Source organism: Strongylocentrotus purpuratus, unplaced genomic scaffold (assembly GCF_000002235.5).
Source record: "Strongylocentrotus purpuratus isolate Spur 01 unplaced genomic scaffold, Spur_5.0 spur5_contig_866, whole genome shotgun sequence".
In the NCBI taxonomy this organism is placed as follows: Eukaryota; Metazoa; Echinodermata; class Echinoidea; order Camarodonta; family Strongylocentrotidae; genus Strongylocentrotus; species Strongylocentrotus purpuratus.
The window spans coordinates 790,757-805,609 of record NW_022145575.1 but is presented as its reverse complement, the minus strand read 5'-3'; the positions used below and the strand labels follow the sequence as shown (position 1 = coordinate 805,609).

Sequence of the window (14,853 nt, the reverse complement as noted above, 5' to 3'; positions counted from 1 at the left end):
GGTGAATCTAGAAGGAGGAAGTGGCAGGAATTCATTCAATCCACTGACATGACACATAGCAGCAGGAAGGCATGGAAAACGATCCGGATACTGGGCAATGACTATACAAAGGCCCAACCAAGATCTGAAGTCACTGCTGACCAAGTTGCCCATCAACTCCTATTGAATGGTCGGGGAAACCCTGACCATCACCCCAGAAGGGCCAGACTCCCTAAGGTCCCAGACGCTCTAAGCTCTCAAGATGACCCAGGCTTCACTAGACCGTTCACCATGAACGACCTGCTTGCTGCCATCAAAGCAATGAAAAACAACAAAGCTGCTGGACTTGATGACATCCTCTGCGAGCAGATCAAACAGCTTAGACCAGGCGCCCTCAACTGGCTTCTCAAAATGTTCAACGAATGTTTGGGCACCAACAACATCCCAAAGCTCTGGAGGAAATCCAAAGTTATTGCCCTATTGAAGCCTGGTAAAGACGCAGCCAGTCCAAAGAGCTACAGGCCTATCTCCCTACTGTGCCATACATATAAGCTGTTCGAGCGGCTTATCCTCAACCGCATCGCCCCATTCGTGGATGAACATCTCATTCCAGAACAAGCAGGGTTTAGGCCAGGAAAATCATGCACTGGCCAACTCCTAAACCTCACTCAGTTCATTGAGGACGGGTATGAGAGTAAGCTAATCACCGGAGCTGCTTTCGTTGATCTCTCTGCTGCCTACGACACCGTGAATCACAGAATCCTTACCAGGAAGATCTTTGAGCTGACAAAGGACGTGAGACTGACTGGACTCATCCAGACGTTGCTGTCCAATCGGCGATATTTTGTGGTTCTCAATGGGAATCGCAGCAGATGGCGCAGACAGAAAAATGGCCTACCACAAGGAAGTGTGCTCGCACCGTTACTCTTTAACGTGTACACGAATGACCAACCGATCCACCCAAACACCAGGAGCTTCCTCTACGCCGATGATCTCTGCATCGCCACCCAGAACCAGTCTTTTGTGAAGTTGGAGGAGTCCCTCAGTGATGCCCTGGCCGGTCTCATCCCATACTATGCGACCAACCACCTGAGAGCTAACCCTGATAAAACTCAGATAAGCGCATTCCACCTCAAGAACAGGGATGCCAACCATCAACTAAGGATCAGCTGGTATGGGAAAAGGCTGAAGCACACTCCCATCCCAGTCTACTTAGGCGTCACACTCGATCGCTCCCTTACCTACAAGAACCACATCGCCAACACAAAGGCAAAAGTTGGAGCCCGCAACAGCATCCTCAAGAAGCTAGCCAACACCAACTGGGGGACTGATGCCAGAACAATCCGGACGACAGCCCTCGCGCTTTGCTTCTCTGCTGCGGAGTATGCATCACCAGTATGGAGTAGGTCGGCCCATGCACCCAAGATTGACCCAGCTCTAAATTCATCTTGCAGAGCGATCACTGGATGCCTAAGGCCAACTAAAGTAGAAGACATCTACCTGCTCTGCGGTATTGCCCCTCCACACGTCAGAAGGTTGGTCTTGTCCCAGAAAGAAAAGGACAAACAAGAAAACAATCCACTCCACCCACTCTTCGAACAACAGCCAGTGGGCAAGCGGCTCAAATCCAGACACAGCTTTCTGCACTCGGTAGAGCCTCTTAATACTAGCCCTCACAACCAAAGGATGACTTTGTGGTCTAACCACCTTCAGACAACTCCACATAAACTCTCCCTCAGCCCGAAGGAATCCCTCGCAACCGGCTCCAGTGAGACTTGGCCTACCTGGCTTAGCCTCAACCGCCTAAGAACTGGCTACGGTCGATGCAGAGTCCTAATGCAGAGGTGGGGTCTAGGAGACGAACAAACGGCATGTGAATGCGGCCAGGAACAGACAATGGAACACCTGCTAGTCTACCCACTCCTGCCAGAGCCATGCACCCAAGAGGACCTGGAAGCCGTTAATTTCCGTGCCAAAGCCTGTGTGGACCACTGGACGGGACTTGTGTAGTGACTCGATAAGAAGAAGATGAAACGCGAAAATTTCCGCGCTTCGCGCTGGTGGGGAAAACTTCATTTAGACCAGTCGAGAACAGTACAACGAATCGTTTTCTTTCTCTAATAATTTGAGGAAACGCCTAAGCCTCCCCGATTCGCGCAGAGGGGGGGGGGGGGGGGGGGGGGGGGGGGGGGGGGGGGGGGGAAGAGAGAACTGAATTCAGATAAGAATTAAGAGTCGGGTACAATACAACGAATCGTTTTCCTTTCTCTATATTTTGATGAGGAAAACTTCATTTGGACGAGTCGAGAACGGTTTAACGAAACGTCTTCTTTCTCTCATAATCTAAGAAAACGTCAAAGCTTCCGCGCTTCGAGCTAAAGGGGGAAACTGAATTCAGACAATTAGGGCTTATTAAGAGTCGAAAACAGTAAAACGAATCGTCTTCATTCTCTAATAATTTATTGAATGAAACGTCAAAACTTCCGCGCTTTGCGCGGGAGGGGGATATCTCATTCAGACAAAGATTAAGACTCGAGCACGGTTCAACGAATCGTCTACTTTCTCTAATAACTTAATGAAAGGTAAAAACTTCCGCGCTTCACGCGTTAAGCGTCGAGAACAGTAGCCGACACCGAATCGTCTGCTTTTTCTCATAATTTAATGATACGTCAAAGCTTCCGCGCTTTGCGCGGGAGGGGGAGAAACTGAATTCAGACAAGGATTAAGAGTCGAGCACTTAATGAATCGTCTACTTTTTAATAATTTAATGAAACGCCAAAGCTTTTGCGCTTCGCGCGGGGGGGGGGGGGGAAACTTCATTCAGACAAGGATTAATAGTCGAGATTGGTACAATAAATCGTCTTCTTTTCGTAATAATTCAAGGAAACGTCTAAGCTTCCACGCTTCGTGCGGGAGGCCTAACATCGATACCCCCCCCCCCGCTAATGAGCGCGCTTCGCGCGCTCTTTAAGACATGATTCGCTTGCTCTTTACCGCCCCTCCCTAAAATAAGATCCTAGCTAGCTCCGCACCTGCATTAAAATATATAGCTTTGATGTTGACTATAAGTTGTCGAAATAATTCGTATATTTATGTCGTCGAGGAAAATGATCATTTGCGCATACGCAATTACTTTAGATAGTCCATAGGAAAAACAATTTAGCCTTCTGCCCCGGGTTTATAGGGTTAAATTTGTAGATATTGGGACATTTAATTTTGTTGGTAATTGGTGGCTACACTATGAACATGACCGACAAAGAAAACGGACAAAATATACAGTTCCTCAGGTAGATAAAGGAACATCCCTTCACTACTATTATGTAAAAATGTTTAAAACAGGTGTCACACGCATATTCACCTGTTCTACACAGTTTTACATAATAGAAGTGAAGCTAGTTTTGTCGGTAATCGTTGGCCTCTACACCCCCCCCCCCCCCCCACTGAAAAAGGTCTAGCGATGCCCCTGGGAGAAGGAGGAGGAGGAAGAAGAGGAAGGGGAAGGGGAAGGGGAAGGGGAATTAGCAGAAGGGGAAGGGGGTAGACACGGGGGGGGGGGGGCACGTGCCCGGCCCCTAAATTTTCCAAGATCGGTTAATTTTTTTGGACCCCTTTTTTTTACCTCGATCGATTACATGTAAGTGCCCCCCCCCCAAAAAAAAAAGGAAGAGGAAGAAGAAGAAGAAGAAAAGAAAGAAAAAATTAGCATTTGGCGCACCCGGCGGATTCCGTATTGGTATTACTGCAGATGGCGATCTGGATATACCGAATTTCTGGTAGACGAAGTGTCAGAAGGATTCACTGCGAAAAAGTTCGATGTAGCAGCGAAAAATATGGAATACAATTGTTTTTATGATCAATTATTTTTAAAATGTCATTCCTATTTTTGACCAAATTATTGGTCATTGTAACTTTTAGTAGGTTAATTTATTTTTTATTACATTAAATTAATGTCTTCTCAATTTAAAAGAAAAGAAAAAAAAACGAAAAAAAAAAACTTGCATCCGACTGTGTCAGTGTACTTTACTTTGCTCGCGACATCCCGACGAAAAGCAATCAAGACTGCCTTGAAAATTATCAGAAAAGATGTATTATGTACCAAGAGGAGGTAACCGTGGAGGGCAGGATCAGTTTACATGGGATAGTGTGAAGGGTGACAAGGATAGAGAATGTTATTTAGGTAAGATTAAGAGCATCATTCGATATGTTTTCAGTTGCCATATTTAATTTCTAACAAATTTCGCAGTATGTGGGACTGTATTAATATACTAGGGTGTCTGATCGCGCACCCGACGTTGTGTGCTAAAATCCTTTCCATAGAGATTGCACGCATCCCTATGGAGTCTACGTACATTGTGCGATCATGCAAAATTGGTCAATGTTTTTATTACCAAATCGAGATTCAAACCTTTATTGCTCGGGATCCTGAAGGTGATATTCAATAAATGAGGTGTCATATGAAAGAGCAGATTTATCTCCATAGAGTAAAGGAGCCCGTAATCGGCCAGCTCCAGTTTTCGGCCGATTGGTTGGATGCAAGGTAAAATCACTCTAAAATACATCGCATAATAGCATAACACATATCCCACACATACCATACCATGCCAGTGTCACTGAAGAACCACATTTGCAATGGAAAATATATCCTAAAATATCACATTTTAGCGATGTAATCGCCGGTCCCGCTACCCAAATCTGAAAAATCGAGTAGAGTAAAGGAGCCCGTAATCGGCCAGCTCCCGTTTTCGGCCGATTGGTTGGATACAAGGTAAAATCACTCTAAAATACATCGCATAATAGCATAACAAATATCCCACACATACCATACCATGCCAGTGTCACTGAAGAACCACATTTGCAATGGAAAATATATCCTAAAATATCACATTTTAGCGATGTAATCGCCGGTCCCTCTACCCAAATCTGAAAAATCGAGTATCTTACGCGTGTCTGTAAGAAATATGGGTACCATAAAATGAGCTTTATTTCAAGTATTTTTCAGATTTAAAGCCCGATTTTGTGCTAGTCGCAAGCTCAAAAGTATGTCATCGCATGTATTAAATCAATGCAGCCGCACACCGCGACGCACACACGATATCTCTATCTAATTCAGATTCCAACTTCCGATCACCGCTGTGCCCGTCTTCGGCCAGGCGAGCACCAGGGAGCTCCGGCGTGGGATACCTGCTCCGCCCGCTTGTGCTGTACATCAGCGCGGAAACGCACGGCGCGCGCGAGCGCTTCCTATTGACTTTGTACATGCGGCCGTAAACTGAAACGCTCGGCCGATAACGGGCTCCAAAACAGTGAAAATTGAAATGGATATTGTCATGGCAATTCGTGATTTTTTTCTGGGATTCTTTTTTTGTGTAAATAATAATAATATTTGCTTCATGATTTGAACAAGAAATGATAATAAATAGGAAGTAAAGAGTCCTAAAAATAGGATTTTGTCTTAAGTGGCCGAAAACGGGCTACTTTACTCTATCTTACGCGTGTCTGTAAGAAATATGGGTACCATAAAATGAGCTTTATTTCAAGTATTTTTCAGATTTAAAGCCCGATTTTGTGCTGGTCGCAAGCTCAAAAGTATCTCATCGCATGTATTAAATCAATGCAGCCGCACACCGCGACGCACACACGATATCTCTGTCTAATTCAGATTCCAACTTCCGATCAACGCTGTGCCCGTCTTCGGCCAGGCGAGCACCAGGGAGCTCCGGCGTGGGATACCTGCTCCGCCCGCTTGTGCTGTACATCAGCGCGGAAACGCACGGCGCGTGCGAGCGCTTCCTATTGACTTTGTACATGCGGCCGTAAACTGAAACGCTCGGCCGATAACGGGCTCCAAAACAGTGAAAATTGAAATGAATATTGTCATGGCAATTTGTGATTTCTTTCTGGGATTCTTTTTTTGTTTAAATAATAATAATATTTGCTTCATGATTTGAACAAGAAATGATAATAAATATGAAGTAAAGAGTCCTAAAAATAGGATTTTGTCTTAAGTGGCCGAAAACGGGCTCCTTTACTCTATATCGGAAGGGGCGTCATCTTAGAATTCTAAAAATGTCTTGGTCAAAACAGCGATTTAAATGTTGTTTCCATCGTCGTAGCTCCGAGAAATGACGCCCCGAACGATAAGTAGTCCCAGTAGTAAGGAATATATCCATGAGCTTTTTTACTCGCTAGCCCCAAGGAACACAAGCCATTAAAGTTTGAAAATACCCTTTCCCCATTTTTTGGACCAGCCAAGTACGTAGGGAGGCGTGAGCTCTGCTTAGCCCAAACCCATGGTGACAGCTCGTAAAATCTGCACATGCATACAATCATGACAATGAATGTATGCATTCGGATCGCGTGTGTGTGTTTGTGAATTTGCGAATGGACCCGCACACGGAAGACAGTGGAGGTGGAGCTCCTTGGCTTGGCCCTGCTGCAAAAAACGGTCAGTTTTTGCAGGTTTAGGCTTATGGTTAAGGTTAAGGTTAGAGTTAGTTAGGGCAAAATAACACAAAACTGACCTTTTTTTGCGGCGGGGCCGAGTTGTCCCCGGGTCCGAGTTAGCCCGGATCCGCTTGCATATCAATAAAATAACTCCGCGTGTACGTCTTTTTCATCGATTGCCAAAAATTGGATGAATATGGCCTAAATCTTGGGGGGCTGTATCTTTTGATAGAAACATTGGTCAGTCTTGAAATTTGAAGTGTATTATTTTGAGTAAATGATTTTTTCAATTATCCAACCATAATGGTGAGAAGGGAAACTTGAAAACTCGTTCAGACACCCTACACCTCCTTTTGTAGAGTTGCGATGGGGAGCTATTTATTTCTAACAAGAGTTCCCCATTGCAACTTTAACAGCCCATGGTGAAGTGCAACCAACCTTCAACCTTCTCTTTCTACCTTCCTTTTAATGTTATTAACATCCTTTTATCTCTTTCTATTCAGCACAATAAAATTCATCATGAAAATATATCCACACATTTCATTATTACAGGCCATTCTCTGAAAGCCCCGGTTGGCCGATGGCAGAAAGGCAAGGACCTTCAGTGGTTTAACAAGGAACGGACAGAAGGAAGAGAATTGACTGAAGCTGAAGCCGTACGCCAAGCAGAGAAGGAGGCCCTGATGATAGCCTTGTAAGTCATGATATCACTCTTCCAAGCTATTAAAATTCTCGCTATCGCCAATATATTTTGAGAATACCAGTACAGCATGTTACGTTCAATCCCCATTTCACATGCACCCTCGGAAATTTTGGTGGCCAAGTCATTTCCACTCTGTTTTGCGCTGCGTCATGCATTCTGGCGTTGATTGGAAGAAAATTGTGAAATCGTTTGGAATCGGAATCGTTGTGAAAATGTATGAAAATATTATTAAATACTAAAATAAGATATTTGGATGTGTGATGGGCAAGAGTAAGACATAACTAAGCATAGAAATAATAACATTAACATTCTTTTGTTGTGTTCTCACCTAAAATACTAATAGACAGGACTACAGTAAAGGGTTCGTGGGCCGTTTGAGGACAATTTTTGACGTTTTGGCGATAGCAAGAATAACCCTCATTGAGTTGAAAGCCTATCAAAGAACTGCTGGAATTTGATTTAAGTTTAAGCAGAAGAAAATTACGGCCTGGTTAATACATGAGATAATATCATCGCTCAAGAAATTCTGTGTTTATGGCCCCATGTTGCCTATTTCATTTTTTGATTGAATTCTCAGACCTTTCTCGGAAATAAAAACAAAATCTTGTACCAGAAAAGTAAGGTTAAACAAAATCAGTGACAGTGTAAGTCATACAACATGTGTTTTATGTTGTTTTTTCTGTTATATTTAAAGGGTTATCATGGAATTTGATAGCTCTCACTAGTATTAGTTCTCAACTTTCAGATACCGGTACTGCATTTTACAATAATTGGATCTTGCAATCCAAGAAAATATAAAGAAATAAATGATAACAATAATATAAAATAAAAAGACTTTTTGAATATGTTACAGATACAGTCAAACCTGTCTACCGCGACCGCCCAAAGGAAACAAAAAAAATGTGCTTGTGATGATACAGGTGGTCTTTGTAGACAGGTGCTCACTAAAGCAGGTTTGACTGTAATGGGGTGAAATTAAATGTGTAAGTATGTGAAGGGGGTAGAGTTAGATGTGAAGTGCAATTATAATAACAAAAATAAACCACATTTCCTTGACACAGAGGACAGAAGCCACCAGTTAAGCGACCACCTCCAGCAGAAAGTCCAGAAGAAGAAGAAAGGTACTCTTCAAGCCCAAGCCCTCCACCAAAGAAGAAAAAGAAAAAGGTAAGGCTCAATTGTTTTAAAGGGGACCAAAGGCAATAAGCACTGGTACGTCACATTATCACACAAAAAGACAGTACATGTACATCGCGCCAAGAATGTCTTGAATACTGGTATCAATAAAATTCAATAGGCATCAAAAGTATTCTTTCAGCATACCTACATTTATTCTATGAATTACCCATCAATTGCTTAATACACAAGAACTGTTCAGAAATAGACACAGAATGCTGGTAGACATATTTGGGGGTCAATAAAGTAAATAAACTGATTGTAATTAGGGTCGGCAGGTTAAACATTATGTCCTTTTAATTTTTAACTTAAAAAACATGATTAAAAAAAAAAGCCCCATAAAAATGTGTGTTCATGTTGTATGCAAATTATTTATCCATGTGTTATTATTTTCTTGCTTAAATTACTTGGTTTCATATTTATTTGGGCATGTACATGATTCCACAGTTGCTTATTAATATACAAAGTTCTCTCCACCCTTTCTCTCTCCTCTTGTATCTTTTGTAAAGTTATCTGTGTGTTCTAGCGATTGACAGTAAATGACTTTCCTAGGGTTCTCACTGAACCAACATTGTCAATCTTGTTAACTATTGGTCTGCTGGGTTGTTCCTGTGTAAAAATCTTTAAATCTTCAACCTTTTAACATGAGCATTGGTGGTTGCTTTTATGATGGTGATGGTGATGATGATGACAGTATTATTATCTTCATTCTTTTGTACAGAAGAAGGCCGAACCTGGTAGTTTAGATGATCTTCTGCTGCAGAAACTCAAAGGGAGTAAAGGGTTAGTATTTATTCATTGTCTTCATTTGATGTTATGTCATATGTAAGCTCTAGTTAGAAATGTTAGACTATCAGCTAGATACAATCATCAGATAATGACATTTTAGATGTGGTCAGGACAGTAATGTATGGGACCAAATAGCTGTAACTTGTCGTGATTTCTTCCAAACTTTAACCCTCTGCTCCTGACTGTTGTGCTCTCCTTCAGATCAACTTGCTATGAAGATTGGATTTCCTTAACAATAACATGCATTGTGTGGCATTTTGTACTACTTGCAGTACTTTGCAAATTGTCAGACAAAGTCTCAAATGTAAGATGAAACTGTTGCTCTTGTCATCGATGAGAAGCTCATACAGTGAGCAAATGAACCTTAAAATTTTAACAGAAAAAATAATGCAAAGTAGTTTTTCTTGCAATGTAAAAATGTAAATTTACCCCATTTTCTAATTTCTTAGTAATTACCTTGAAGAGCAACATGTGTTTTTAATTTGTTAAACAAGAATAATTCGATTTTTTTTTTACTGAAAGCTTTTGAAATCAAAGAATGTTGGCAGCTTTATCGTTGATGATGATTGATCAAGTAAACAATATTGTTTTTCTTCTTCATCATCTTCTTTTCCCGTGTACTTTTTCTTCTTCTTCTTCTTCTTCTTCTTCTTCTTCTTCTTCTTCTTCTTCTTCTTCTTCTTCTTTCTTCTTCTTCTTCTTCTTCTTCTTCTTCTTCTTCTTCTTCTTGTTCTCCTTGTTCTCCTTCTTCTTGTTCTTGTTCTTGTTCTTCTCCTTCTCCTTCTTCTCCTTCTTCTTCTCCTTCTTCTTTTTTGTCTGCTATATTTCTTCTTCTTCTTGGTATTATAGGTTAGAAAGATTGACAGATTCAAAGAAGAAAAAGAAGAAAAATAAGAAGATTGGCCGGGATACAGATCAGTTGTCAAAGAGAAACAAGAAGAGAAAAGAAAGGCATCACCATAGCGAGAGTGATTCAGATTCTACAGAACAATCAGAGAGGTGAGTTCATGAATGCATTTTTTATAATAAATTTGCCTAATTTGTGTTAAAGCCCCTCTGCACTACTTATAGCTACTTGCGCCCTTTATACAGCCAACTATGCCTGAGCGGTACTTGTTGATCCCCATGATGCCCTTTTTTTATGTTAATTGAGAGCTGATTCGATGAGATAACCACCTACCAGGGACCTTGCAGGGAGGTCTAATCCCCCATGCCAAACTAGTGCAGAGGGCCTTAATCAATCCTAAAAAGGGCATGTTTTGTTATGGGGGAGGGGGGGGGGGGAGGGGGGGGGGAGGGTGCTCATCAATAGTGACTTTAGCTCCATCCCAAGGTGCTAGTTTGTTTAGGTTTTTACATTTAGCTAGCTGGCCAGTGGAAACAAATGATTCCTTTCAAGAAGGGTAGCCATGAAGATTTCTGTGATTTACTCAAATTTAATGCACAACTCTCTAAGTGCCTTGTTACAAATTGTTTCATCACCCGTTACAAATAATTGTATTTCAATAGTCAGAATGCTTATTTTACACATTTGCATGTTATTAGGTAATACAAGCCACAGTGTTTGTCCTACCTAGCAACAATTCATGTTTGAAACTGGCATTCTGACTATTGAAATACGATTATTCATAAGAGTTGAATGAAATAATTTGTAACAGGGCACTTAACAAAGATTTATTTGTATTCAACTTAATCAAGGGTGATTTTGTGGTAAAATTTCATGCGATACACCTGTACATATATCGAGAAGTGCTGAATTAAAAACAAAAATAATATCTGTTTCCTATGGAGTATGGAACAGGTGCTTTTGTGTGGGTTGCTTGATAGGATGACACCAATGTGTGCTCTGTGTTTAATATGATGCATACAGAACCAGAAAATCTGTGTTTTTTTTTCTTTGACCGATAGTGGATCTTTTTTCTTGTTTTCAGCTCTGAAGCAGAGTCCAGTGATGATAGAAAAAAACACAGCAAGTCATCGAGAAAGGACAAGAGTAATTCATCAAAGGTCAAATCATCAAGGAGAAGACGGCAGACGTCAGCTAGCGATGATGAGTGTGACTACCAAGAAAAGAAGGCGAAGAACAGTGACAGGAAGAAGAAACACAGCGGAGAAGAGAAGAGAGAAAGAAGGAAAGAAGGATGGAGAGAGGAAAGGAGAGATTATGAATATAATAGAAAGCGCATAGTGGCCTCCTCAGACAGCGATAGTGAAAGTAGAGATGACAGTTACAGGAAAAAGAAGAAAAAGGATAGAATTACTGCTGGTCAGAAGGATAAAACACAGATGAACAGGAGAGGAAGGAGACAGAGTGGAGAGACTTCTAGCAGTGATAGTGATGACAGTTACAAAAAGAAGAAGACAATTGAAAGGAGAATTGCTGATAGACAGAAGGATAAGAAACAGGATAGAATTACTGGTGATCAAGAGGATAAAACGCAGATGAACAGGAGAAGAAGGAGACAGAGCAGAGAGACTTCTAGCAGCGATAGTGATGATGGTTACAAGAAGAAGACAACAGAAAGGAGAATTGCTGATAGACAGAAGGATAAGACGGTGCGTGATAGGAAACGGAAGAGCATGTCTGCTGAAAGCGATGATGATGAGTTACAGGGAAGGAAAGGTAATAAACCAACCCATCGAACAGATAGAGATGAAAGCAGACGAGAAAGAGATTCCGGAAAGATGGATAGAAGGACAGAAATGGAAGGGAGAATACCGAGAGATTCCGACGCACGAAATGGGAAGGATGATAGCAGATCTAAAAGGGTAGACAGTTACGAACAGAATGATAGAAGGAAAGTCAACAGTGGCCCTTCTTTTGCCGACGTGAAGCAGAAAGGCCCTTCAAGAGAAAGACATGGTAGGGATGATAGAAATAGAGATAGGCAGGAGAGGGGTAGGGAAGAGAAGAGAAGCAGTGATTATGATTCAGGAAGAAGAAGATATCAATCTGCAGAGAGAAAAGATGATGTGAGAATGGAAAGGAAAGAGAGGAAAGATAGACCAGATTCAGATAGTAGAAGGGATAGAAGCAATGGAAGGGATGGACCTGGAAGGAAAGAAGATGACAACAGAAAGAAGAGATCAGGAAGCAGAGAGCGATATCGTTCTCGGGATAGTCAAACATTCGGGACAGATCTAGAAGAAAGAGGGAAGAAGATGCTAGGTGAATTTATCAAGCAGATATAATTTGTCAAACTCTGAATGTGCCTCCTTTACCAATCGCACAGACAGTAGTTTAGGAACTTCCGTAAATTAACAAAATGTACATGTAGTGCTGTGAAAAGACATGTCCTGAACATGAAACTAAAGGCATAAATATCTGCGATGTTAATGAACTAACAGTCTTTTTTTGACAAAGCTGAAGGAAAGTTCAAACATTGTAAAGCCTGAAGTTAGAAGAGGTATAATATATGTGCCAGCTTCATGTCCTAACTAAATTCTTCTACTTCTATGCCATAAAATCATTATTTTCAATGACTTATGTAATTTGCATTCCAGCATCATCTGTTTGAGCAACTACATTTCACAAAACTACCTTATTTGCACAATGTGTTGTTGAAGCTACATGTACTTAATAAGATACTGGTAATTAATTTGTTACATATGAAAATAACTTCTTCTTTTGCTTCATATGGAAAACAAGTGCTGAACATCTAATCTATGTGTTGATTACTGCCTAGTGATTTTATTATAAATGTGGTTTGATGATACCCGAACAAGCCTGATACTGGATCTGTATAACAGTATAGTACCTCTTATATTTTCACAGGGCAAGCTAAATTTTCCTTTAGGCCATCATGATCTACAGTATTTCCCTGTGGTTGAACAGAAATAATTCATACACAATATTACGGGTACTGTACGTTGAATTGACTCCATCAGTAATGACACTGTGATGTTGTGCCAGAAAATTCGTCCCTGTTTTCTCAAAGTGACGGTATTGAGGAAAATTGTACCGCAAAGTGTATGCAATTTTCATTCACTACCGTCACTTCATAAAAATAGGGACGAATTATCCCATTTGTTTCTTCACACTAAATGACTGAAATGTCAATATTCAAAATGAATGTTTCAGGAGGGTCTTTGACAAAAAAATGTTAATATAGAGAACCTATATAATGATATGCTATCCATATAGTGCCCCAAGGGAGAAGGTACTTAAAGTAGATATTCATTGATTTTAAAAACTAACTTTATGTTCATTATTGCAAAGTTGAAACTTTGATTCGACAAGGTTATCAAAATTCAATGCTGGAAAACATTTCGAAGTAATGATTATTATGAATTACAAAACGCTTAAATACATCCCCGGCATAGCACCTGAAGAGCTCTCCGAACGCTGCTGAGATGTGTGAGATCACAGTATGGACATGAATTGCACAAGCAGACGATGTCCCATGACATCTCACACATTTTCAGTGCCTGTGTTTTTATCTTCTCTTGAGTTCTTTCTCTTACTTCACTACAGTCAGGCTAAATGTATAATCTATTGCCTCACTCTAAACCCCGCGCATAGATTTATTTTGATGACAAATGCAGTGATACATTGTTTTGTAATTGCTTGTAAACAAAATAAGACGCCATTGTATATTCAGCTGCACACACTGGGGTATGTTCTGCGTTTAAAGAGGGAACAAATGCCGTCCTTAGTATCATTCCGGGGGGTTTTCAATTTGAAAGTCTGGTTTCTTTGATTGTTAATTAACCCCTATCCTGTGTATTTACAAGCAAAAGATTTTAGTTATCAGAATCGGGTCATATCCCCTTTTGAATGGTTTGACATGCCATTACATTTATACACACTAAACTCATTATAATTTGAGAAATAATAGCTTTGCAATTATGTTCATTCTCTATGGGATGTCGTCTGCTTGGGCAGTGTTGGTCCATATAGACCGGGAGCCAGGGGGGTCAACCTAGCTGGGAAGGAAACCAATTTTCATGTGCACAGATGTGAAGATCACATAGCTCCACATAACAAATTGACCGTCTGGCATGTTCTAAGTGGTGGGTGTGGCCAGGGGGACGCCCCCCACCAAAAAAGTGGCCCTTTTGACGACAAAATAGTATTTTGTAAATAACATTTTAAGAAAACCTTGAACCACTATGGGTTTGGTGTCATTATGAAAGAGAGTTAAATTATCTACATTTTGATACCAATTTCAAAGAATTTGGGATTAATTAAAATCGCAAATTTAAGTAAAAAACATGATTTTTGTGATTTTTTTTCAAAAAATTGAATTTTATAAAAAAAACATTATTTTCCATAAATCGAAATGGGAAAATTGAATTTTTGAAAAACTTTTTAAATCTTGAGCCAAAAAGGTGCTTTATTGTAGATATTCCTCTGGTTTTGGCCAGTATATCTGTATATTAACTGGACAAGTGATTGGACATTTAGTAGTGCAGAAAGTTCAAAGGATTTAGAGCGCTGAGTGCAATAGATCAGTTCTTCTCCGTACTCTGGGATGTTTCAGGAAATGTGGACATTGGCAGTTCACCCCCCCCACCACCCCCACCCCGCCCCCCTCCAGCCCCCCTGACTTTAAAAAAAAAGTATGTTAAAGAGAAAAAGAAAGAAAGAGAGAAAGAAAGAATGAGTGACCTGCCGGTGTCACAAATGTGGTATCAAAATATGCTCTTCTGACCGTAATTATATACCTAAAACCCCTGAGCTTCCGGGGGCTCCACACCCTGGACCTCACCAAGGGCCCTAAGACGGGTCCCTGTCTGTTCATCTGACCATAATTAAGTGC

The 14,853-nt window shown here is 40.9% G+C and overlaps 1 protein-coding gene across 1 annotated transcript; it reads left to right on the top strand.

Annotated features, from left to right (window-relative positions):
• The first annotated feature begins 3,973 nt into the window (after window positions 1–3,973).
• On the top strand, window positions 3,974–13,260 carry LOC105438521 (pre-mRNA-splicing factor CWC22 homolog). Its single transcript, XM_030974221.1, has 6 exons — window positions 3,974–4,156; window positions 6,976–7,117; window positions 8,188–8,293; window positions 9,024–9,085; window positions 9,941–10,090; window positions 11,023–13,260. Exons 1-6 carry the CDS (start codon window positions 4,063–4,065, stop codon window positions 12,281–12,283), a joined length of 1,815 nt encoding a protein of 604 aa, XP_030830081.1. The 5' UTR covers window positions 3,974–4,062; the 3' UTR covers window positions 12,284–13,260.
• Window positions 13,261–14,853: the final 1,593 nt, after the last annotated feature.